At 33.3% G+C, this 27,471-nt stretch overlaps 1 protein-coding gene across 1 annotated transcript in view; it reads right to left on the reverse strand.

The window, feature by feature from the left end:
- The window catches only part of LOC136832859 (dynein axonemal heavy chain 5-like), a 401,416-nt gene that overhangs the window by 317,762 nt on the left and 56,183 nt on the right, over positions 1–27,471 (reverse strand). The window contains 7 exon segments of the mRNA XM_067094521.1: positions 76–96; positions 15,392–15,548; positions 15,768–15,920; positions 16,870–16,977; positions 17,568–17,732; positions 19,141–19,271; positions 19,622–19,777. Of these exon segments, the coding sequence (XP_066950622.1) occupies positions 76–96; positions 15,392–15,548; positions 15,768–15,920; positions 16,870–16,977; positions 17,568–17,732; positions 19,141–19,271; positions 19,622–19,777 (891 nt within the window).

Genomic DNA, 27,471 nt, shown 5'->3' on the forward strand with positions numbered 1-27,471 from the left:
TAGTAAGATCAGTAACGGTAGCATAGTATCGTACAAAAGAGTCACTGGGCATAAGCATTTTCAGCAATGACTTACCCGATTCCATTGGAAGTAAGCCTTTTTGTAGATGATTAGAATGACGATGGTGCGTTGTGCAGATTCCAGAGGCATCCGCCGAGGATCAATCATAAAAAGAAAATGTATCTTGTTTTTTGTTGTAGGGTAAAGGACGAATGGGAAGGGAATCTACTCTGTTTTACTATGGAGTTTTAATTGGAATTTAGGATTTTATGCAGAAAATGAAATAAATTACTTAAATCAAATCATTATGAAGGTTTTACTCCTCTGTCTATCTATCTATCTATCTATCTATCTATCTATCTATCTATCTATCTATCTATCTATCTATCTATCTATGTGTGTGTATGTCTGTGTGTGTGCGTGTGTGTGTGTATCTCCAGTACCTCCTCCAACTTTTAAGGACGAATTTTGTTAGGTTAAAATACTAATAAACGTTAGCACTTAAACAAAGTAAAGGAAAAGGTCTTACAAAAAATCAAACACATGCAAACAAAAACACACACACACACACACGCAGATATACATACATACATTCACACATACATACATACATATATATATACACATATATATATATATATATATATATATATATATATATATATATATATATATATATATATATATATAATTGAACCACGAAAATATGGGACGTGATGAATATATAAATAAAGATAAAATCCACAAAGGAAACAGAAACATTGGAGTGCTGTGAGGCATTTCGACTATCGTCCTTTACTTAGCAGACTGAAGAAATATAAAAATAAGTTTACAAAGAAAGTTCATATAAATGACAGAAGGGGATTGCAAAGGAAAAAATATGTACCTGGTATCCAACACAATTGAAGAATTAGTAGAACTGCCAAAACAGGGAGAGGACAATTAAAACATTATAAAAGGAGGTGACTGACCACCAAAAAATGTCATAAAAGTATAACTCAGTAATTCTCTTCTTTTTTTGTAAACAATAACAATTTTTGCAAGATGGGCACTTTTACAAATAAAAAATTATATTAAACATATGAATACATAGAAAATATATATAAGGTAACTAATTTGTGATTAAGTCCATGATTTTATATTTTAGGTCATTCTTGAACATTTTTCTAATACAGGGGTCCAAATAATACATGCCAGGGCTAAGGTGAAAATTACAGCTGGAAGTAGGCTGTATAATAGCGGCTTCCAAAATATTTCTTGAATAGAAATCTTTCGATATGGCAATCACTGAACTTTCAGTCCAATTTATTCTGTGAGAGCTTTCATTTAAATGAATGAATATAGCATTGGATGTTTGTCAAGTTTTGACTGAATACTTATGTTGCTTAATACTTACATCTAAATCTTTGCTAGATTGGCCAATATAAAAAGAGGGGCAGTCCAAGCATGGAATTATATATATTATGTTGCTTTCTTTGGGGCTACTTTTATTAACATTCCTTTTAGTGTGTTATTAAGGGGAAAAACGAGGTTAACAGATTTTAACAATGATTTTATGTTTTCAAAATCACTAAAATAAGGCAAGGTAAGAATGTTCTTAAGGGTTTCTTTCTCCATGTTACTTTCACTATAAAACTTTTTGTGGGCTTTATTATAACAAACATCTTGTATATGTGAAGGATAGCATAAATCTGTCCCTATTTTTCTTATGCATTCGATTTCTTGATCCAAATACTGGGGAATGACAATGCGCAAATCTCGTAAAAACATAGAAGAAAAATTGAAATTTTGATATTCGGGTGATGGCCTGAACAAAAATGGACATAAGTTAAGTTGTTGGTTGGTTTCCTATGGATACTGAATTTGCATTGAAATGGTTCTCTATGTATTAAAACATCTAAGAAAGGGAGACAATTGTCTTTTTCTAATTCTAAAAGAAATTAATGGATGGTACCTGGTTATTCAAATTAAAGAGTATTTCATTTGCCTCAATACCAGCAGGCAAAACAGCTAAAATGTCGTCAACATATCTATACCACTTTAAAGGAGTATAAATGATATTAGGTAAACATCGTTTTTCAAAGAATTCCATATACAAGTTTGAGAGGAGTGGCGAGAAAGGTTTGCCAATTGCTATACCAAATATTTGTTGGTATAATTCATCATTGAAGCTAAACTTACAATCACAAATGCACAAACTAGTGAGTGAAATCATTGGACTTACAGATAGAGGTAATTCGTGATGGATTAGTTCATTACTAAGATACCCTAAAATAGAAACTATAGTGACTTTAGTAAAAAAGAGAACAAACATCAAAACGAATGAATCTATCAGTGGGGCAAAAAAAGTGGTTTTGTTTAATTTGTCAACTAAATCTAGACATTTATATATGTGAGAATCGGAGATAGTTCCAAGTAACGGGGGCAAGAGCTTGGTAATATATTTCGAAAGTTTATATGATACTGAGCCAACAGCACTGATAATAGGCCGCATAAGATTATTTTCTTTGTGCGTTTTTACTAATCCGTACAAGTACGGTAACGAGGGAAATTTTACTGATAACTGACCTATATCATCATCCAGTAGGGCTTGGATACGTGATAAGTAGTCAGCTTTATCTAAAATTACAATACTATTCGACTTACCAGCTTTTGTGATGTGGATTGTATTGTCTTTTTTACGAACGGTCGAACTTTTCTTATAGCGAGCAGGTAATTTACTTTCATGCCCAACAATGTCAGCTCCATAAACGATACCTTTAATTATGTTAACATGATTTTGAGGAAGATCACAGTATTTTTCAAATATACATAGGAACGACGCAATCGCTAAATAACATTTTCACTTATTAGTTTACTTGATAAATTTATAACACAATCATTACGTGCACTATTAGTCCAGTCACTGCTATTAAGATTTTTTAGTTTTCTGTCGAGTTTCCTTGTTAGGGCATCTGTAGTACTGTGAAGTTTTCCATAAATTTCTTGTCGCAGCGAGTCCTTCCAGTCAGCCGGGACAGGATGATTGAATGAAATTCAGGCTTTTTCTAATTCCTTAAGTATTTCCTTTTCGTCTTGCTTTGCGATTGCTATGTGGCGTTCTAAGGCCCGCCAGTACTCCTGTTTTTCCTTTTCCTTCGTGGATTATTTATATATATATATATATATATATATATATATATATATATATATATATATATATATATATATATATATATATATATATATATATATATATATATAATATTTATTTACAGGACCTCATTAAGACTAGATGGAATCTAGCGGAGATATTTATTCGGGAAAAGTTGCAAGCTTTCTGTGGCCAAAAGTCCTCATTGTTAGGTATCCGAAGGATACTTTCTAGGATTGTTAGTCCTAGAAAGCTTATTATAACTTTTTCTGAGTAAATATCCCCGCTAGTTACCATCCAGTTTTAATGAGACCCTGATAGTATGTATATATATATATATATATAGATATATATATATATATATTTATAATATATATATATATATATATATATATATATATATATATATATATATATATATATATATATATATATATATATATATATATATATATATATATATATATATATATATATATATATATATATATATATATATTTATATATATATATATATATATATATATATATATATATATATATATATATATAATGTGTGTGTGTGTGTGTGTAGAATCTACTGGTCACTTTTACCAGACACATATGTAATTCTAATAGCCACAATGCCTCTTAACTTCTCGAATTCTTTGCGCTTTTTTGGATGTGCTTGTAACTACGAAGCCGTATATCCAGACGCAAGATATTGAAGACTGTGATTGCCGGTCGCGGGACACGAACCCGCGTCGCCTTAACCACATGGAGGTCACGTTGCCGACCTGACCACGAGAGGGATAAAAGTCTACTACCTCTCGTACATACATATACCTGTCGTTTTCAAATATATTTATTAGAGCTGAAATAGACCCATCCTCACCATCGTAGCCAAGTGGGCAATCGTTTTTATTGCTTTTTAGGCTGAAATATATATGTAGAATCTACTGGTCACTATTACCAGACACATATGTAATTCTAATAGCCACAATGCCCTCTTAACTTCTCGAAGCAATATTAAAGAGATGTAACCCAACCTGCAAGCCTGCTCTGTGGGTGAGATATGTTGACGATATATTTATTATATTTTTTACGGCGATGACGTAGCTTTAGACTGCTTACTGAATATTGCCAACAACGTTGTCGATTCTATAAAATTTACAGTTGAAAAAGAGGTTAATGGCAAGATTTCTTTCTTAGATGTCTTAATTCATAGGGATGTAAACAGTAACTCTTTCAAATTTTCAGTTTTTAGAAAAGCTACTAACAAAGAAAATTATATTCATTATTTTTCCCACCACTCACAGCAAGTTAAAAGGAATGTTATCATTAGCTTTGTTTTATGAGCACTCCGTATATGCGACCCCCAATTTCTAGATGAAGAACTCTCCCATGTCGTAGATACCTTTAGGTCCTTAAAATACCCGGAACATTTTATTTCTGACGCCATCAGCCGTGCTAAAAGGAGCTTTTATATAGGTCATGTTAATAAGGAAATAAATAACAAGAAACATGTATCATTACCCTTTGAAGAAGTGTCAAGAGTGGGCGATTATATAAATAAATACCAAAAGGATATAAAAATTGTTTATACCTATAAAAACACCTTGGAAAAGGCCCTTACCAAGAATTATAACAGCGCCAAGAGAAACAGCGGTGTTTACAAGGTTCCCTGCTATGATTGCAATGGTTGTTACTGCGGGGAGAGTGGTAGGGGACTGGATGTAAGATTAAGGGAACATAGAAGGGCCTCTGATCTTCATGCACAGGGGAGCGCTTTGGTAGCTCATAGTTTTAATTTAGACCACAAAATTAATTGGGGTGGTGCACGAACTATTTTTAAAAGTGACGATTCTCACGTGAGAAGATTAGTTGAAGGTGCTGCCATAAACATGGGAATATCGTTTGAAGATAATAAGTCATTTACTAATGAAGACCCTTTCATCAACTGGTTTATTGCCAAACACTACACTAAACATTTTAATTCCAAAACTGACGTTGACCGTGTGAACCCTGATGCTCTGCTTCCTCTTCCTCTTCCCCTCTCTCTCCAGATAGCCGACGTCCCTGTGGAAGGTTCCGACTATGGCACCTATGCAGCGCAGGCAGATGCAACATCGCAAGTACGAAGGTCAAGGAGATTGGCGCAACTGCCTGTTGAATTTGGTATTACATAACACCCGAACCAGCACTTCCGTGATGAGCTGTTATCTTCTCGCCCCGCCCCCAACTTTTAAAAACTATTTCATAAGAAAACTACCCTCACTTCGCATTTTAACGTTAACACTGATGAGGAACACCGTTCAGGTGTTCGAAAGTCTTTGGTTCTTTTTACATAGTAATATATTTACTATATAATTGTGGATTTTTATTACTCATTACTGAAATATTAAACCCGCTAAGGAAAAGGTCACATGATAAAACTGTGAAATGATTCCAAGTTGCTAACTGGAATTTCCACAACCAACCCACTATCAGGTACACTGACTTTAAGATAGTACCCATAAAAATTCTTCCCAGGGAAAATTACCTGAGAACTATACCGATATCCTGAATTCATTAAAGGCAATTCTAGACATTTGAGAGGTAAATATCTCGTAAAGTCATCAAACTTTTACCTTGGTTAGCAAATACTGTCGATACCTGCTCAATTCTCAACAAAATAGCAATTACACCTATGATCATAACAACTACAATTACCAGTGGCACAGCCCTCTTACTCCTTCTAGAAGAGAACTGAAAAATCTAAATTTTAATGCCACACTAAAGTCTTCCTAATCCTATCCTAAACCCTAACTGATTTGCCCAAACCCGTGACAGATCAGACAGATTCCATCCGACATACTAATTACCACCCGCCCCCCCCAAAAAAAAATCCTAAGCAACTGAACTTTATTCTGTAACTCTATACTCAAAGATATTGCATCAGACGACTACTACACAACATAATATTCTTCATAATAACACACGGGCCTAACCTCACTACAAAATTAGCCCATGCCACGACTCCCAAAGTCATGTGAATATAAGACCTCAGCATAAAAACAAAAGAGAGAATCTCTAAGATACCCGATCTTGAAATGGAAAAAAAAAACAAAAGAAATTCATATATCTATAAAACCCTATGGCATTTTGCACTTAATTTTAACTAAGTATTGCAACACATAAGAGCAAAAACTGAACTTGGACAATCAAAGATTTGTATAACTCTATGGATCACCATCCTCCCCAGTTAAAAAAAACTACAAGTTACCCCCATTTAAAACCCATTAAAAAACAAAGAGAGAGAGAGAGAGAGAAAGAAGAAAAAAAAATTAACATACCTACAGTACAACCCAGGAAATAACCCATAAGATTCCTATTAATCCGTCTTTTTAATTTTAGATATATGTGCCAACCGAGACACACCCGTGTTTTCATCTAGAACAACAAACCTATTCCCCTTCTTTACTACTACTACAACACAAAAAGGACCTTCAAATTTAGGACCTAGCCCATAGTTCAACTGATTCCTGACATTTATTTTCACACAAACCCTATCTCCCACCACAACTTTAACTCTGCCTGGCTTTTGCTGACTCCTATCTACCATGTCTCGCGTTTTCATTTCAAGATTCCTAGCAAGACGCGCACATCTCTCTTTAGCCTGGGAAACAAGTGCTTTGATCGTTTCATCACCCGATGGAATAGGCAACAAATCGAACACACCCTGCACTGGGTAACAAAACAGGGCCTCAGTAGGAGACATTCCAATGGTATCACTAACCATTGTATTGATGCTATGCTTCACCTGTGGAATGTATCGATCCCAATTTACATCATTTCCCCCAACAGTCATTCGAAGAGCTTCAGTGACCTTCCTCTTTACCCGTTCACAGACCTTCCTATTTGCCCGTTCACGTAACACATTAGCTTCTGGTCTATAGGGAATAATAGTGACCTTCCGAATGCCCATTACATCTGCAAGACACTCTAACATCTTGTTCACAAATTCTCTCCCATTATCTGTAATCAGAACCTCAGGAACCCCATAACGACAAATATATCCATTAAAGAATGCAATTGCCACCTCATCCGCTGTTTTATGCTTCAACGGAAAGATCTCTACAAACCTAGTTAATTCGTCAACAACCGCCAACAGGTGCCTATGGCCGTAACTAGATTCACAGAAATTACTCAAAAGGTCCATATGGACTCAGGATGAGGGTCTGCTAGGAATTGAGAATGAACCCAATTTACAAGAAATGACCCTTGGCTTACATGCATTATAAACTGAACAGCTTCTCACAAAGTCTTCCACTGACGTGAGCATATTCTTCCAAAAGAATTGTCCCCGTATATTCTGATACATTTTCTCAATCCCCAAATGCGGACTGCCAGACCTACAGTGAACAATATCCAGCACCGTAGGTACTAAACTCCCAGGAACAACTATTTGCGTCGTATCACCCTTATCCTCACTATTCCTCCGGCTGTATCTAATCTTCCTAACTAACAAATTACCCTCTAATTCAAGCCCTGCAAAAGGCAGCTTATAACCCTTCCTAACTAATTCCCCCTCTAAGATACGCTTTTTGCATCTGCCAAAATCTCATCCTCATCCTGCATAGATTCTACTAAACTAATATCCCAGTCTATGCAATCTCCAGATTCTTAACATACATGAGTACCAGCTGCATCAGAAAAACTTCTACTAAGGGCATCTACTACAACATTATGTCTACCCTCTATATACCTGAGCTAGACACAACTGCAAAGGCCTCTTTGTCTACTACTGACTATAACTGTTCATTACTACCTCATGTTTTAAACTTCCTACGGCTAGACATGACGGCAAAGACCTCTTTGTCTACTACCGACTATAACTGTTCATTACTACCTCATGTTTTAAACTTCCTACTGTAAAATGCAATTGGATGGAGTCTTCCATTGAACTTCTGCATAAGGCATGCCCCTATACCATCATAACTAGCGTGTGTTACTAACATGCAAGGACGTTCCAAATCAGGAAACTTCAACACTTGGGGATTCACTAAGGCACCCTTAATCTTATGAAAAGCTACTTGCTGTCCATCTTCCCATACAAACTGTACATCATCCATCAGGACATCTGTCAAGGGAGATGCCAGAACAGAAAAAACCCTTCACAAATCTACAGAAAAATCCAGCCATGCCTAAGAAAGACCGAATCTGCTTCTTATTCTTGGGAGTAGTGAAATCTACAATTGCCCTAACTTTATCACCATTCACTCTTACACCATCTTTAGAAATGACATGACCCAAATATACTATTTGCCCCTTCAAAAAATTACACTTAACTAACTTTATCTTCAAACCCGCTAACCTAAGCCTCCTAAAAGCCTCCCAAAGAACCTCTAAATGTTCTTCTACTGAATCAGTGGCAGCTAAAATATCGTCCATATACAAATGTTTGCAATCTCTTAATTGTTCACATTTTATATACTGGTGATTTAAAATTTATTTGCTTAGCATTTTAAATATTCTTGATAATTTAACATTGCATACTTGATTTAATTTTCATTTACTAAGATTTTCTTTTCAAATCTTGAGTAATTTTTGTTAGTTTAAGTTTTACTTGATTGATTTAATTTCTTGATGAATTAAAATTTTGTTATTTGGTTTTGTTTTATAATCTAATTCAAGAATGAATTAAATATTGTGTTGTTTACAAGTAACAGTAAATTTTTTCAGATTGTAAATTCTCATTATAAATTTTGAATTTAAAAATAAATTTCTGGATTTAAAACTTTTAAAAACAGTGTTTCATTTATTGACCACCAGTGAATAGGTTAATGTGTGCATAAGGCAGTGATAAACATGTTTTATTCCTTTAATTTTGCTGAAGTAAACTGAGACCAGGGAAACAGTTAAAGCTGTTTGATGGAGTGATGCCCTTTTGCTCTAGTATATTACTTCTTTAATTGTTGATACCTCACTCTTATTGTGATAAACTTAGTTTGATTTTTCACGTGATTAATAAAGCTTTTTAAGGGATCACTGTTACCTTTAGAGTAATCAGTCGTAATTTTTATTGTTGTGCATTCAGGTGTCTGGCTGAAGTGAGGTAAAATTTTGGATTCTGTGATTATTTGTACTTGGTAATATATATATATATATATATATATATATATATATATATATATATATATATATATATATATATATATATATATATATATATATATATATATATATATATATATATATATATATATATATATATATATATATATATATATATATATATATATATATATATATATATATATATATATCTAATATATACATATATACATATATACCATGCAGCAATAAGAAATAGAATATCACTAAAATCAATGTCGGAAGGTGAGTGAACTTGAAAATAATAAACTATATATAAAGTATATATACCTAGTGATATATATATATATATATATATATATATATATATATATATATATATATATATATATATATATATATATATATATATATATATATATATATATATATATATATATATATATATATATATATATATATATATATATATATATATATATATATATATATATATATATATATATATATATATATATATATAAATTTTTTTATCACACATATGATTTATATATAATCATGAAGCTAAAAATTTATTGTAATATCAATGTTGCTTAATCAAATCACGCTACCTCGGGAATATCTCCGATGGAGAATTGTTGCCGAAGGGGAAAATATATGTGATAAATGGATTGGTACCGCCGGGACATGAACCCTCAACACGGAACCTATTCAGCGACTCCAGTTGACGTTACCACTGCGCTATCAAGAGAGGTATAAGTCATTGCCGAGTCTGCTGAATAAGTTCCGTGTCGAGGGTTTGTGTCCCGGCGGTACCAATCCATTTATCACTTATATAAATTCCCCTTCGGCGACAATTCTCCATTGGAGATATTCCCGAGGTAGCGTGAATTTGATATTAAGCGACATTTGTAGCTTCATGATTGTATATAAATCACGGCATGATAAAAAAATTCATAATAAGAGCTGCGTGTTAAAAACGTACCAATGGACTATCATGGCGAAGGTGTGTCATTGCCGAGGCTAAGTACAATTTCCCCGCTCATGACGGGTAAAAACAGTACAGCAGACTCGGCAATGGCTTATACCTCTCTTGATAGCGCAGTGGTAATGTCACCTGGAGTCACTAAATAGGTTCCGCGTCGAGGGTTTGTGTCCCGGCGGTACCAATCCATTTATCACTTATATAAATGCCCCTTCGGCGACAATTCTCCATCGGAGATATTCCTGAGGTAGCATGAATTTGATATTAAGTGACATTTGTAGTTTCATGATTATATATATATATATATATATATATATATATATATATATATATATATATATATATATATATATATATATATATATATATATATATATATATATATATATATATATATATATATATATATATATATATATATATATATATATATATATATATATATATATATATATATATATATATATATATATATATATATATATATATATATATATATATATATATATATATATATATATATATATATATATATATATATATATATATATATATATATATATATATATATATATATATATATATATATATATATATATATATATATATATATATATATATATATATATATATATATTTATATATATATATATACACATATATATACATATATATATATATATATATATATATATATATATATATATATATATATATATATACATATATATATATATATATTGTATATACTGAAGAATAAAGACATGTGAATGATTCTCAGACAAAAATTTGACTCTCAACAGAGCTGAAACTTAGCCTTTCAGATAAGAGGCTAGCCCATTACCAGTTCACTCACACTGGTCGTAAAAGAAGTTGGAGCCTAACTGCTTCGTACCTGATGTTTTTCTTAGCCATGCTTCTGCAGCCTAACGTACAACATTCCGATCCAGCAGTGAGTTACTTCGTATTATTTCATTTGAAATACCCCTTCACTGTGCGTATAATGGAAGTAAGACTGCGTGTTTTAAAGATATAAATTTAAGACTCACATTGGGACCGAACCCTGGTCTTTCAAATGAGAGGTTCTAGCTTCTTTTATGGCTTGTGTGGATGTATTGATAAAAGTCTGGCCTCTCATTTGAAAGACCGGGGTTCGGTTCCGATGTGAACCTGAAATTTATTTCTGTAAAAACGTTCTAATGTGTTTATTATTTCCATCATATTCACGGTGAAGGGTTAATTCGAATGAATAGTTACCTATATACTCGGTGCTGGGCCGGGAAGTTGGGTAAAATTAGTTAGTACAATCACGATACTTTATACTGCATCACTTTACTAAAATATATCGTTCGGATTCCGTTTCTTTTTTATATTCCATATATTAATTACTTTGAGAATTTCTTGTATGAAAAGTTAAATCAATTAAAATTATTTAAAAATAAAACTGCATGGAAATTCCTTGTTTTATGCAGGTTTTTAAGTATTTTGTCCGAATCACTCTGAAATATTTCATTGTTTAGATATGAACAGTCCAACCAACTTCATTAGCGTATCATTTGTATGAAGAACTTTGTGTTAAAAGACTTATTTTTACCCTAATAAAGCATAAGTTCATAGAGTTTGGCATATCTAATGTTCTCATATTATCATCTGTTCTAAGATGTTATTTTAAGTTAGCAAGTAAGATATAATTATCATAAATATTATATAATTTATAGCTTACTTCCTTAAACTAAACATAGTTCGCTTCACTGAAGGGTGGTGAAAAGCACTGACGGATGAGGTTCAGTTGGCACGCCTGCAACGGCGAATGTTGAGTAGACCAGTTTGGATGCTTGGTAACTTCTAAATCTTACATATACCAATTTTCTTTTTAATATCACCAAAAACGTCGAATTAAAACAGAATATTTCTAAAAATATGAAGGAGAACTCAGATATATTAGATAAGGGTACTGGGAATATTGATTTTACAAAATAATGTATGGTTTAAAAACTTTAATGGGAGTCACATAGGCCTAACAATGAATGGTGAATGATAACGTCAAGTGTGAACAGAGTTATTGGTGCTGTTGGGGGTTACACTAAATATCAGGATGTGAATAGCATTCATGAAATGAAACTAGCTAGAGAAACCACTTTTACTGAATATGTGGGGTAAACATAATTTACTGTTGCTTTTCTTTAATTATGTTCGAAAAAATATACTGACTCATCTTTTGATGTTTTCTGTAATTATATTCGAAAACATTTACTGAAGTTTTATCAATTCATCTTTTTCTACTAGATGAAATTCTTTAGCTTTGCGTTTCAGTTCGACTTCTTAATCACTAACAATATTACCTACCAAACATTATAGACGTTAATTATACCGTGTATGGAAATGAAGTATTTTTGTTTTCCTGGGTTACCTCACCATGAAGAGTATAAACATTTTTCTCTCAAGGAGTACATACTTTAGTCCTCTAGTAAACGGGCTCAGAATACCATTCAGCACTGTAATGATTAATTGTATATTTAGATAACGACTGTAAAAGAATACATTACTGATTATGAAAAACTTATAAAAGGAACAAGGTGACATTCCGTGCAGGGGTGAATGCCTGATGGTTTTCAGGTTCAGCATTACTCAGCGCGACTCGGCACATAGGCTGCTGTGCGTTTCAGCGTTGGCCCCTAACGAGAGTTTTTTTTGGGTACAGCGACATGTGGAGCGGAAGCAGCTCAGCTTGGATACTTCACTTTAGAAGCTTTTAGCCGGTTAAAAATCCGGATTATGGGTATGCCATGGGAATGGTGTGCCTTCCTTTGTACCTAGTGGGAGTGACCGGTGAGGCAAGTGTGAGAATTTTTGGGAAATGTGTTTCATTGCTGTTGGGGGAACTGATCAAGATAGGCTAAACAGCGAAAATTCTAAGCTCCAATTGCCTATTGAAAGGGTAAGTCAAGACATTATTTAACGTTCAGTAACTTTCTGTGTCTTTTATTGTTTGGTATCTGTGGTTGTTTTTATTGTCTGTGAGTCTTCTTTAACATGTTTTTGTAGTGTTGTGGGAAATATCCCAGATTGTTTGATTTTGCTTTTAATGAGAGGAGCTTCTCTGTTTAGCAGGTGTTCCATGGATAGCCATGCACAGGTGTGCAAAAGCACGAGTAGCTTGGGATGTCTAGTTAGACAACTCTCTTAATTTGAACTGGTGACAATTAGACATTTTCTTTTAGTGAAAGTTATGTCATTTTTAAAGTGGAGATGGGCGAAATATCCTACTTGGGGTTTTGTGACCTATAATGTTGGGAGACATTTATTCACCTTTTTTGTTTTTCCTTTTTTGGGTAGTTTGACTAGTGACCATTAATTTTTTACCCGTTATGTTGGCATCACAGAATAAATTATTTTTATAGGCAAAGTTTGAGAGAAGTGCGCTGTTAAGAGAGAGCGAGGGATGCTATTCTTCGGTCAACACCAGCAGGTAGGTGTTGTAACAACCCTTCATGCAAGAGTTTAACTTATTAACAAAAATCACACTGCATATTATAATATACCCCGCTTTTCACAGTTGAGGCAGGGACCAACAGGCCTAGCCAAACATCTATAGGTTAATATGCACCATCCTTCTATATTTTGATTATGATAAATGAACAAAATGTAATAAAAGTTTTGTTTTTAACGTTGTATATGGAAAACATATAGGCCTACAGATTTTGAGAGCTGAGATAAAACTTTCTTCAGACCGAAAATTTTTTTTAGGTCGAGTCATAAGAAAAATTTAAAACCACAGTTCTTAAAAGAAATAAGAACAGAAAGGACTATAATAAGTTTAAATTCCGTTACACGCAGTTTTAAGTAGGTCGGTAACCAGGATACTGATTGCCTGCATAATATCCTTTAAATGAGTGACTCGTTCGTTTGTTTTCTACCAATTCAGCCTTGTACAGTACAGGCTCTTATTCTACGGCAATCAGTGACTGAGTAACAGAAACTGTAAATCTGTCATCATGCCACATCATGCGCCTGCGCCGCCGGGTGAATAGTTGCCAGATATCGCTTGCTGAATATGCCTATTGTCTGAAACATTAAGGGGACTAATGCAATATTCTGTAACGTAATTGACCTTAGGTGTCAGCCTGCCCGGGAAAAACTTCAGGTACGGAGCTTAGATTCTATCTTTTTTGTATGGGCTGTAGAACTGAATTAAAAACCGTCTGGCCTCTCATTTGAGAGACCGAGATTCGGTCCTGATGTGAGTCAGTTATATAATGCTTTTCTGGAATTTTTCCTTTATTTCGTCCATGTGGAAATGGCCATCAGCTTTTTGTTTTAGTAATTTAAGAATTCATCCTTGAAGGCTGGAAAAGGTACTGGAGATATGCGTAGTTTTGCCAGTAAACTGTTGAAGAAAATATATATCAACATGACACAATGATATAAGCTTTAAATATATAAATGAGTGGGTGCTCTATGGAACATGCATCCAAAATTTACGAAAAGTTAAGTATTATTTAATAGTAAAAAATGGTTTAATTCAACTACAATGTTACTACTAGACATTACTTGAATAGTGACAGCCAATCATTCAGTATTTAACAATCTATTAGCACTAGCTACGTTTAAAGTGTATGTAATGCTACAGATTTTTATTGGACAGAATGGATGTACGCACTGAATTTAGAGATTTCAAAATTCATTATATAATACTCTAAGAAACCAATTTTCTTATGTAAAAACATACCACGTTGAGTGGTGCTACCAATATCTGTAAAGATAATTGCTTTTAACAATTTTTTTAAATGCTACTTGCACAACAGCGTTTGCATATCAAAACGAGATTATTTTATCTGGTAGGGAATACAAATGTACATAAATTGCGGTTTTTAACTTAACCATGATAAAAAATATTTAAAACACCAAATGAAATTACGGAAAAAAAACTTACTTTGAAAAAGAAATCAAAGTTCTTATCAATCCTTTTAGGGCATTATAAAGCTAATATTCATCAAAGGGAGAAAATTTTCCTGAAGCTGACAAAAGTCAAAGGTGATATAATTTCCTATTTCCCAGATTTTACTGTAAGTTTGCGGAGATTTCTTCTGTCCACCCATCTTAATCCTTTGGCAATTAAAGAGATACGTGTTATCATGGAAAATAAATAACAACAAAATTAATAATTTAACAATAGGATAAAAAAAAACTGCTCTCACATTCAGCGCGCCCTTCAAAAAATCCCGAAAACTTGTCAATGTCGTCGAAGAGAGCAGTTATGTTGTTCAAGCGACAACAAAAGGACTCGAATTTTCCAAAAACATATTGCTCGCTAAAGTTGAATGGACGCTCTCCGGGCATTGATTCGAGTTTTTCCTGCAAAATGATAAAGTCATTCATTTTAATGACAATATCAATAGGAATAGAGTTAATGGCATGTGGAGGAATAAGAAACGGAGTAAGTAAACACAAATTGTAGAAGGGAGTGATGCAACGAAAAAAGATCACGTAATTACAAAATGCTTCAACAACGTTAGTAACAAATTTTATTGATGATTAAAGCTACACCACGTACAGAGAGATATCCCTAATTACCTTCGTCTTCTGATAAGCATTTCTGTAAGCAGCACTGAGTTTCAGACAATGCTGAATCTTAACCCTGACTTCTTCACGAGGCTGAGACCAAATCGACTGCTGACCTTGGCATGTTATATACGCCTGGCAGGCCTTGATCATTTGGTTTGTGATCTGAAATTGAAAATATATGTAAATACAATTCAGCGCTAACTTTAAAATGATATATCAAAGAAATTCACATGTGGAACATGTCTTGAAATTACTCTTTTAAATTTGACAATTAAGTTGGTCAACTATTACTGGTTTTTATTTTTGAGGAGAGCGAAAAGTTCATATTAGGAAAAACATCTTAATACTGAAAAAGAAATATATATATGTATATATAAATATAAATATATATATATATATATATATATATATATATATATATATATATATATATATATATATATATATATATATATATATATATATATATATATATATATATATATATATATATATATATATATATATATATATATATATATATATATATATATACATAATAAATATATATATATATATATATATATATATATATATATATATATATATATATATATATATATATATATATATATATATATATTAACCCGCGTCACCTTAACCACAACGAGGTCGCGTTGCCGACCCGACCACGAGAAGTAAAGAGGGCATTATGGCTATTAGAATTACATATGTGTCCGGTAAAAGTGACCAATAGATTCTACATATATATTTCAGCCTAAAAAGCAATAAAAACAATTGCCCACTTGTCTATGATGGTGAGGATGGGACTATTCCAGCCCTAAAAACTATATATCTGAAAATGACAGGTATATGTATGTACGAGAGATAACAGACTTTTATCCTTCTCGTGGTCAGGTCGGCAACGCGACCTCCTTGTGGTTAAGGTGACGCGGGTTTGTTTCCCACGACCGGCAATTAGAATTACATATATATATATATATATATATATATATATATATATATATATATATATATATATATATATATATATATATATATATGTGTGTGTGTATGTGTGTGTGTGTTTCGTGTCCTTTCATTTTTATGTAAATTCCTTTCTTTTTATCACCTTTATAAGAAGAGCAGAAAGTTTTTCTGACGTGTTGTAATATTTGGAAATGGAGTGAATCATTCGCACAGTATTGAAGAGCATCATGATGTACGGAGTCATTCCAGGCTGTAAGAGAAACAAATATTTGATCAGTCTTTACAAGCATTAGACAGTAATAATTTTTGTTGTTGACATGAGCTTAAATGCCCTGAAAAGTGTTAAGATCTGACTTATTGCATTAAATACTTATTTGACCATTTTAACTTCAAACAGCACGTCAAACAGTTTATAGTAATTTATTGACTTTTCAAAACCAGGTCCAGGAGCTGTTCATATCCTAAGTTATCAGAAGCTTTCTAACTATAATAAAGGGTCGAAATAAAAACTCTTCTTCAAGAGTAATACACTGAAAATTCTTAATAAATTATATAATAGTGACAGGGGACATTTTAACTGCATCATAGGGTTAATCTGTAATGTTAACAGATTCTTGATCAGAAGATAACAACGATCTACAGCTGTTACATATGGCTCGAGAAAAAGGTTCATAATAAATTTTAATGCTTCTAAACATCTCAGTGCCATTAACCAATTATTTAGTCGTCGACGTGATTACAAAGGCTGACAACTAAAAACTTATGTTCAACAACGGTTCCTGAATCAGAACTGATGTGTGATCAGAACCATATGTTGTTCTTGTTTGATACTTTACGCACAGGATCATTCAAGTAAAGCGGATGGCAGTATTCTTCGATGGCATACACGAACTTTACATTGTCTTTTGCTTGAGTCAGGTGATTAGTGACCTTGGCATCAATATCCTTCCAAGTTTTCAGCAATTTTGACCTCGCTAACTGCAGCACTAGTATTGCTCCTCGCACCTGTTGGTGGATATAAAGATGAAAAATGAACAGAAATAAAGGAAGATTTATGGGAATTATACGTATCACCTTCCGATCGGTTATCTATTTCAGTTAATTACTTTGGTACATCTTTCGCAGGGCTGTATGGAAGACTCAGTTGCTAACAAAATTACGATTTACTCTACAGAATTTGGCTGGTTATTAAAAAAACATAAATCTGATATTATGACGCAATATGATACTTTTCGCTGTGAACCAAATCTGTGTCGGCTGTCTTACTGATTTACTGCAAGAAAGAAAAAGTGTGATTCATGATATCCTAGCTAAACGTCTAATATCTGGTAACTTTTATGAAGTGAACAACTACGTTGAAGCATGAAGAACAGGATATGTTTAGTTATGAAAATCATGGTGTCATCCACGCTCGTGTTTTGCACACATGAATTCCGCAATCTTGGGAAGTAAATTTTCCCGTAATTCTCATCAGTCCAATGTCCAGTGTTTCTCGTGTAAGTTGAAATGATACAAATTAACTCATATGTACGAAAAGTTACTCCCCTTTAAAAATAACTTAACAAGCATGCAGCCTGCAAGATACGTAAGATGATACTACATTTTTTTAAATATTTTAAACACACTTTTATTAGAGTGCACTAAAAAGTAGAAAATAATTTTTTGAGACACACCAGGATTTTCTTACAATTAATCATGTCTACAAAAATAAAAACGTGGGCGCCAATCATGGAAGAAAATGCTACAAGAAAAAAAATATTTTTTTTATTATTTCTTGTTGCATTTCCTTCCATGTTTGGGCCCATACTTTCATTTTTTAGACATGATTAATTGTAAGAAAATCCTGGAGTGTCTCAAAAAATTATTAATTACTTTTTGTGCATTTTAATAAAGGGTGTTTTAATTTTTTTCACATTTTGCACTGTTTAGTTTTGACAGAAATTGTAACTGATTTATGACTGTAACTAAAAAGAATTGAATGTGATATCCTGTCGAGCCAAAGGTGGTTTGAAAAATCCGTAGAGTTATTAACTTATTCTACTGAGTCAAAGAGGGTATGAAATATCCAAAGACATTAACTTATTCGACCAAGTCAAAGAAGGTATGAAAAACCCGAAGAGTCCCATACAAATCCTGAGATACTGGGAGAGGTTGCTGTAGGGTCACTAGAGGCCACTGATGACATACTGATCATGTAAGGTTGTATTGTCACCGGGACTGAGTAACCATTCAAAATTTCAAGACCATTGGACGAAGGGAACAGGTTGAAAATTGAGTTACAAGTTTTAACCCAAACAGACAAACAGACAGACAGACAGATGCAGAAGTCAAGTTAAATAAAAGCATGTAAAAATAACGTCTTCTGCACTAATATTAACAGAAAAACAAATAGCAGCATTGTTCTGAAACCTACCTCGGCCTTTTCCATTTGTTCTGAAAGATATTTGAATTTAGCCATTCGTCTTTTCCAGTATTCCAACTCGTCTTGTGGACCTGCATCGTCTGTTTCCTGGCGCAATTGTTCCATCTCTACTAAGACAGATTCTGAATAAGAAAAGATAGTTTTAGTTGAAAATATATAAATTGTTATATTTTGAGATACATAGAAAGGCAAATAGAATATAATTTGCTCACCCAATGAGTTTTCTTTTTAATCTAACATTTGAACTGAAATAGTTCACTCAGTTCCGCTTGTATTAAGAGCTTTCAATTTTAGGAAAGTATTCCTGGTTAGCTAATATTGAATTCAAATAATATTGTAAACTTAACTTCTGTGCATTCATACATGTAAAAAATGAAAGTCAAAGGCTGTATCTGGGAATAATATTGAAAAACAGAAGTTCGCATCTAAGGGATCCACATTACTTATATCAAACTCCTGAGCATGAACTCACCAATTTGTTTCATCCAAACAAGGATCGTCTTTTCAACGGCTTGGACTTGGTCAGGCTGTGTGAGTGCTGCTTGAGCATCGCTTAAACCTTTCACTTGGTTCATCCCTTCTTCACACGGTGCCAAAACTACCCGTTCTTCCATAATAGATTCAGAAACTGCAAAAATGAATTGATGTTTATTTCGAGAATTTCATTGATTTATGCAAACCATTTAGGTAAACAATAGAATTACTGGTATTACCAAATATCATTCAGAGTTAAGACTGTAAATATCCCATATCTCCGACTTCAAACCTGGACGCCTGGTATCCTACATGGATTCTGCCACATGAATGGATAGGTGCAATTTCAAAATGGCCCCCAATCCTGTCCATATGTAGTTGTTAAGAATCTCATGGTTTATTAATACTAAGAGTAAACCGAGAATAAGAAACTGAGAAGTGTGAACCCTGAATCCAGTCTGAAAGATAGAATAGGTAGAAAATTAAATCAAAAGAAATGAACAGGCCATCGTAGCTGTTTTAGAATCTTGATGCAAAGGAATAGGAAAAAAAAAAAAAGAATGGATGGGAGTAATGTTTATATTCATTCTGGATGAAGTGAAGGAATTTGTGGGGAAAGAGTAGGCCTGAATTTAAAGCCGCATGCTGAAAAGGCACTGATTGACTGAAGAACATTTAGCATTAAGATTTGAATCAAAACAATGCAATAAGAGCATTATAGTGTGCTATCCACAAATGGATGATGTCTCAAAATATATTCAAGGATGAATTTTATATAGAACTACAGAACGTTGCAGATAGAATACTGGAATAAGATATGTAAATTTCTGTCGGTGATATAAATGCGAAAGTTACTAGGAACAGTGAAAGTATGGAGGATGTAATGGGTAATGAAGGTCTGGGACAGCCTGCAAACTAAAATAGGGTGCACTTTGTTAGTTTTTTTGCTGCAAACAATTTGGTGAACAGAGGTGCTGTTTTCCAACAAAAAGATATCTATGAACGCATTAAATGTTAACAGAGACAAAGAGTACAGTAGACAAATTTTAGGGATGAGATGCTGAATGCAAAGTAGACTATGCTAAAGTACTCCAGTCTAGATATGCAAGTTAAATAAGGATCAAGAAGAGATAATAACAAAAAATACTAGGTAAAACAGGGTGGTATTCACAATGCCATGTGTTCTTGGAGTGAAACTGCTTTTAGGGTAGCACAGAGAATTCAATTAAATGTCCAATGGGCAAAAAAAGGAAAATAGCTCTCAGATGATGGGGTGGGTCAATAGCATTAGAAGAAGATAGACAATGTTGGGCAGAAAATTATTGTGTGGTCCTGAATAAGAGGTATGAGGTGGATAATTTGAATGACATACCAGAAGTTGAAGAAAATCTGAACGTACTCATGAATGAATTCACAGATTTTGAGGTGACAAATGGTAAAGAAGTAAAGAAACTAAGGAGAAGGAAAACACAAGGCTATGATGGAATCACTGAAACTGAAATACAAATCGCACAATAATTAGTGTTCTGCTGAATATGAAAATGAGGAAACAAAGCCTGAAGGTTGGTAACTGAAAATCATAGCAAAGGAAGCATAGAAAAGTGACCTGACTGAGTATGGTAGCTATAGGGGATTTGCACTTACATCAACTGCGACGAAAATATTCGGTATGCTTATTTTCAATGTGCTGGGAAAAGAATTTTATAAAAAGCTTAGAGGTGAAAAGGCAAGAGTTGCACAGAACAAATATTCAAATTCTAAAATCTTAAAATCCCCTCCTATGGCTTTTGCTGGTTATAAGAAAGCGTTTGACATATCCAAATATAGTAGTCAGAGATGGAAGAGTAGTTCTAGAATATAGTAACAAGAGAAAGTTGATAGACTTGGAATATGCAAATGATTACTATCCTATCTTAATCAACAAAACACTACAAGATTTACAAAGCTTGCTTCATAGATGCATCACTTACCTAGAGAGATGTGACTCAAAATATATCTAAGAAAAACAGAATGAGAAAAATGCATGAATGGATGAAATAACATTTGATAAAGAAAGGATTAATGAGATTAAATTTCACCAAATATTTACACGCAAAGAGGTTCTCTTGAGCCACAATTATTGAAAATCTAAAAAAAATAAAATTAAACAATGGGAGGCTGAATAAGATTTGGAAATTAAATAGGCTGGAATTGCATGCAAAAGCAAGATTATACAGTCGAGGATGATCTTTACTGCTATTTGAACATGAAACATGGTGTGATAATAAAACTATGTCTAAAATATTTTTGTCAATTTGAAAATAAAGCTTTAAGAAAAATGTTAGAGTCAGATAGCAGGATTGGGTGAAAAATTATTACATAAGAGAAATTACACAAGTTCTGTATGTAGGTAAGATAATAATGTAAGAGAGATGGACATGGTTTGGACATGTCCTCTGCACAATCCCTAGGGGGATAATATGCAAGAATATCAGGTTGGCTCCTGGGGGCACCAGAAGAGCTGGAAGATGCAGCCCAACATGGATGAGAACTATGAGAAGGGAGACTGGAAAGGCAACAGTGGCGGAATTTCACAGAGGCACTTTTGCGTCATGTGACGTTGGAGGTAATGATTATGGGGTAATGCGGTACGCGACCATTGTTATTATGGGATTTGGACAAGAACTGCTGAGCCAACAACTGTAGCTAAGAATATATTTAACATGGATAATATCTGCATGGAGTTCTTGGAGGAGTCTATTCTGAGTTCTTGCCCGTCTCGGTTTAAACCTATATTTTAAGTTCACTATGTGGACGATATTTTCATTTGTTTCATTCATGATGACGATTTATTCAATGAACTGGTAGAATTTGTTAACAGTCAGATACAACAAATCAACTTTACTTATGAAAAGGAATCAAAGCGCAAATCACCTTTTTTAGATGTCCTAGTTTTTCACAATCCATACACAAAGAAGTTTCAGTTCTCGGTTTACCGAAAGCCGACTAATGCAGAATTATATGTTCATTTTTATTCCTATCATAGCATTCAGATAAAGAAAATATCATTGTTAGCATGGCAGTCAGGGCTCTTAAAGTTTGTGACCCACAGTATTTAGATGATGAAATTGCCCATATTCGAAATACTTTAAGTAAGTTGAGTTACCCTGCCCATCTTATTGAAGATGCTTTGTCTAAGGCTAAGAAAAGGTTTTACAACCCTTCACTCAAGCAGATTGATCACAGCAAGAATCATAACGCTTCCATATCATGAGAAATTAAAATCAACAGCCCAGTTAATCAATAGTACAGGTAATGTTAAAGTAGCTTTCACATATGAAAATTCAGTCAATTCCAAATTCAATAAGAATAATAGCCACAGTGATAGTAACAACACGAGAGACATAGAAGTATATTCTGTAAAATGCAAGCTCTGAATTTATTTTATTTTGGGGAGGCAGGTAGGGGGAAGAACATTAGATTGCAAGAACATAAAAAAAAACGCTTAGGAACTTTGCTCAAAACAGCGCTATTGCTAAACATTGTTGGGAGAATAATCACGTCATGGATGGGGAGGGAGCTAAATTAGGCCATAGAAGAGTAGTGGAGGGGGCTTTGATAAATATTTACAACACATTAGATGGCAATAAAGCCTTTACGCAGGAGGACAGACATACAGACAGGCTAGTCTGTCATTCCATAAATTTAATTTTCAAGTAGTTTCTCGAGGCCCCTAATACGGTGTCTCCCTCATCTCTCCCCGCGCAGGTTGTCAAAGTGGCAGTTGTCCCAGAAACAACAGGCACCGATGCTGAAAATCGTTCACCACCCACGAATCACCTAGTCAGCCGTTAAGATCACAACGGTTGGCTCACAGATACGGGGAAACAGCCATTACATGACTGCTATATTCACGCCGAAAGATTATTCGGTGTTTTCCTGGAATGTCACAAAAATTCTTTTCAGTTTGTCTTTTTGAGATAAACAAGAATTTTTATTCAGTTGGCTGAAGAGGACCACGGTCGAAAGTTCCCCTGTTTTATCCCTTTTGTATTTTGAAAAATCCAGTCTCTCATTAACATTATTGCGGCTTTTTACTCATTATTTCCGATCACAATATAGTGATACACCACAGATATATATATATATATATATATATATATATATATATATATATATATATATATATATATATATATATATATATATATATATATATATATATATATATATATATATATATATATATATATATATATATATATATACATATATATATATATTACTAAAAGGACCTCATTCAAACTGGATGGTATTTAATGGAGTTTTTATTCAAAAAGTTACAAGCTTTCTTGGACAAACAGTCCACATTATCAAGTCCTTTTAGTAATTCTACTAATGCACAGAACAATTGTGTATGTGATAAAGTTAATATATATATATATATATATATATATATATATATATATATATATATATATATATATATATATATATATGTATATATGTGTGTGTGAATTTTTATCACATCACTGATTCATATACAAACTTTAAGCTACAAATGAATTTTAATATCCAATTCGCGCTAAACAATAAATGGATTGGTAACTAAGTGTGTTGAGCCCTCGACACTCTCCAATGACTTTCAATCGACGTTCGAAACTGCTGAGTCATAACGAGAGGTATAAGTTAATGCCGAATCTGCTGTACACACACGCACACACATACACACACACACACACACACACACACACACATATATATATATATATATATATATATATATATATATATATATATATATATATATATATATATATATATATATAAATGGATGTATGTATGTGTGTGTTTGTGTGTGTATGTTCCAACATACATGTAACTCTGAAACACATTGAGCAATTTCAACCAAACTTGGTATACATGTGACTTACCATCTGGAAAAGAATACTGTGGGGGTAAGACATCACTAGCACCAAAGGGCACCGAAGGGGGTGGGGGTGGGAAGGCCTTCCTTGCAACAGGGCTGGTTCTACCCATAGACTTAGTAACTAAATAAAATCTACAGGTTTATCATACCTCATTTTGGTATACATATGACTTACTATCCGGAAAAGAATACTGTGTGGGGTAAAACATCACTGGCACCTAAGGGTGTGGTGCTGGGAAGTGGGTGGCATGTAAAAATAAACAAAAGTGACAGATATTTTAGTGTCTTATCCATAGTTTTCGAGGTCGTTGAGATGAATAGTGACACTCCCGATACCCTTTAAGACCAAGTTCAGCCCCAGTAAGAATGGGCGGTGAGAAGGGGTGAAACATAGAATGTCAAAAATGTTGGGCATCATAATTAAAGCAACTATCTTAACAGGAAAGGGAGACAGTGAGAGAGAGAGGGGGGGAGAGGAAGTGAGAGAGAGAGTAGAGGGGTTGTTAGGGAGGAGAAAGAGGGGAAGAGTGAGGGGGAGAGCGAAAAAGAGAGTTTATTGGTTGTCATTCAGAGTCTTCCCAGGCAGAGCCAGGTTGGTCAGCTAGTGTATGTATGTATGTATGTATATATATATATATATATATATATATATATATATATATATATATATATATATATATATATATATATATATATATATATATATATATATATATATATAGTCTTGGATGACTTTGGACGAACTATGTGCTGGCCTGTCAGTGATACTTCCACTGCAGGTGTATTTGTGTCAATGTTGGAGGTTTGTACGGTTGGATACAGCGAGATATCTTGCACATGCCTGATGATGATCAGGATTTAAGTGCATTGAGACAGTGTGGGTGTGTATGTGTGTTGCACTCCCTTATGGGATTACTGACATGGGGATAGACTTTTGTAGGGGGACCTCATTTTTGAGACTGGGTCTGTTTTGGTTAGTGGTGAAGTGTTGGAAGATCGCCACTGGAAAATCTGTTATTTTTCACCATAGAAAGTGAGTACCATAACTCATGAACACTTATATTTTTTCCACACTTTTGGTGGAAAGACCCAGTTGTGCTGCAGTAAATTCCTCTGTGCATTTTCCTGTTCTGTTTGCCATTGTGCATTTTTCTGTTTTGGACATGAATGTCTTGTAGCACCATTTCAGGTTTTAATGTATGATATGTTTCTTTCAACAGGAATTCTGGTTTCGTCCCGTGAGGACGAATATTTTGGAAGTGGTGTTTACTCTTACATACCATATGACATTTATTGTGGTCTAGAATAAATATGACCTTATTACTTTGTTTGGTGACCAGGGTGTTAGTCACTAGTATCAGCTGGTTTAGAATTATTAATCTGAATATCTGTGAATCAGGATTTCCAGAGACGTCTTAGTAAGATGTTTGATTCTGTTCTTAAAACAGATACAGCAATAAAAGATGACCCTATTTGACCTGTGGATGGGGTCGTTTAACATTATATATATATATATATATATATATATATATATATATATATATATATATATATATATATATATATATACAATCATTACAAACGTCTTTAATATCAATTCACTCTACCTTAATATATTTTCATATATGTTACCGAAGGAATTTTAAGTTGATAATAAGTCCACCGTCCCGTGGGATCGCGGACGAGGAATCAGGACTACAGTGAATAACGACTCGGCCAAATGTCGTTAGTGCGTCAAATAAAGTTATCAACTTAAAATAGTTTTTATTATTTCGAGGTAGAAAATACGTCAGTGTTTAATGAATCACAGTGATGTTAAATAGTTTATATATATATATATATATATATATTATATATATATATATATATATATATATATATATATATATCTTCTTCTTCTTCGTCTTTAACGTGCATTTTTCCCATTATTATATGGGGTAAGCACGATGCCTTCTTTTGAAGGACTTTGATTTGGCGGTGGGGTAGGCCGTAATCGGCTGCCCTGCCTGACATCGCTTAGACCGAGCCATGTTACAAAGCCCCAGCTCCCTTTCTCCCAGCAGCGAGGAGAACTGGGCGTGTAGGTTGACAGTTCGAGAAATGTTTTTTGAAGGTGTTGGATTTGTTTATGTGTGTATTAATCTGTTTTGCTTTCAAAAAACCTATCCGTTGATTACATACAATAACAGATAGCAAAGTGTCCACCTCTCTGACCGGTCGGCTGACCCCTTGCCATGGACTTCTATGAAGTCTGAGGTTGCTTTCTACCAACCGAGCCATCGATCATATATATATATATATATATATATATATATATATATATATATATATATATATATATATATATATATATATATATATATATATATATATATATATATATATATATATATATATATATATATATATATATATATATATATATATATATATATATATATATATATATATATGTGTGTGTGTGTATACATATGTAAATATATATATAAATATATATATGTTATATATATATATATATATATATATATATATATATATATATATATATATATCATTTGTATGTATGTATGTATGAGGGTGCATGTCTTTGTGAGTGCATATGAGTGTGTAGATGAGTGACTTTTTGATATCCCTCGTTCATTTGGACAATAATTTTTGAGCGGTCGAGAGAGAGAGAGAGAGAGAGACAGACAGACAGACAGACAGAGACAGAGACAGAAAGGTCCAAAAGATCACAACTCTCCAAACGAGCATATCTCGTTCTCTTCGTGATATGTTTTGAAATGTCCTACACAAAATTATGTGAATGAAAATAAAATGTACTGTAAAATGGTTTGCGAGTAGAAGAAAGGATTTCATATAAATGACTTAGAATTCCTTTATGGGCAGTCTAAGTTTAAAGTGTATGATGAGGTAAAAGTTTCTTTACAGTATATACT

The sequence above is a fragment of the Macrobrachium rosenbergii genome, chromosome 50 (genome assembly GCF_040412425.1).
Source record: "Macrobrachium rosenbergii isolate ZJJX-2024 chromosome 50, ASM4041242v1, whole genome shotgun sequence".
In the NCBI taxonomy this organism is placed as follows: Eukaryota; Metazoa; Arthropoda; class Malacostraca; order Decapoda; family Palaemonidae; genus Macrobrachium; species Macrobrachium rosenbergii.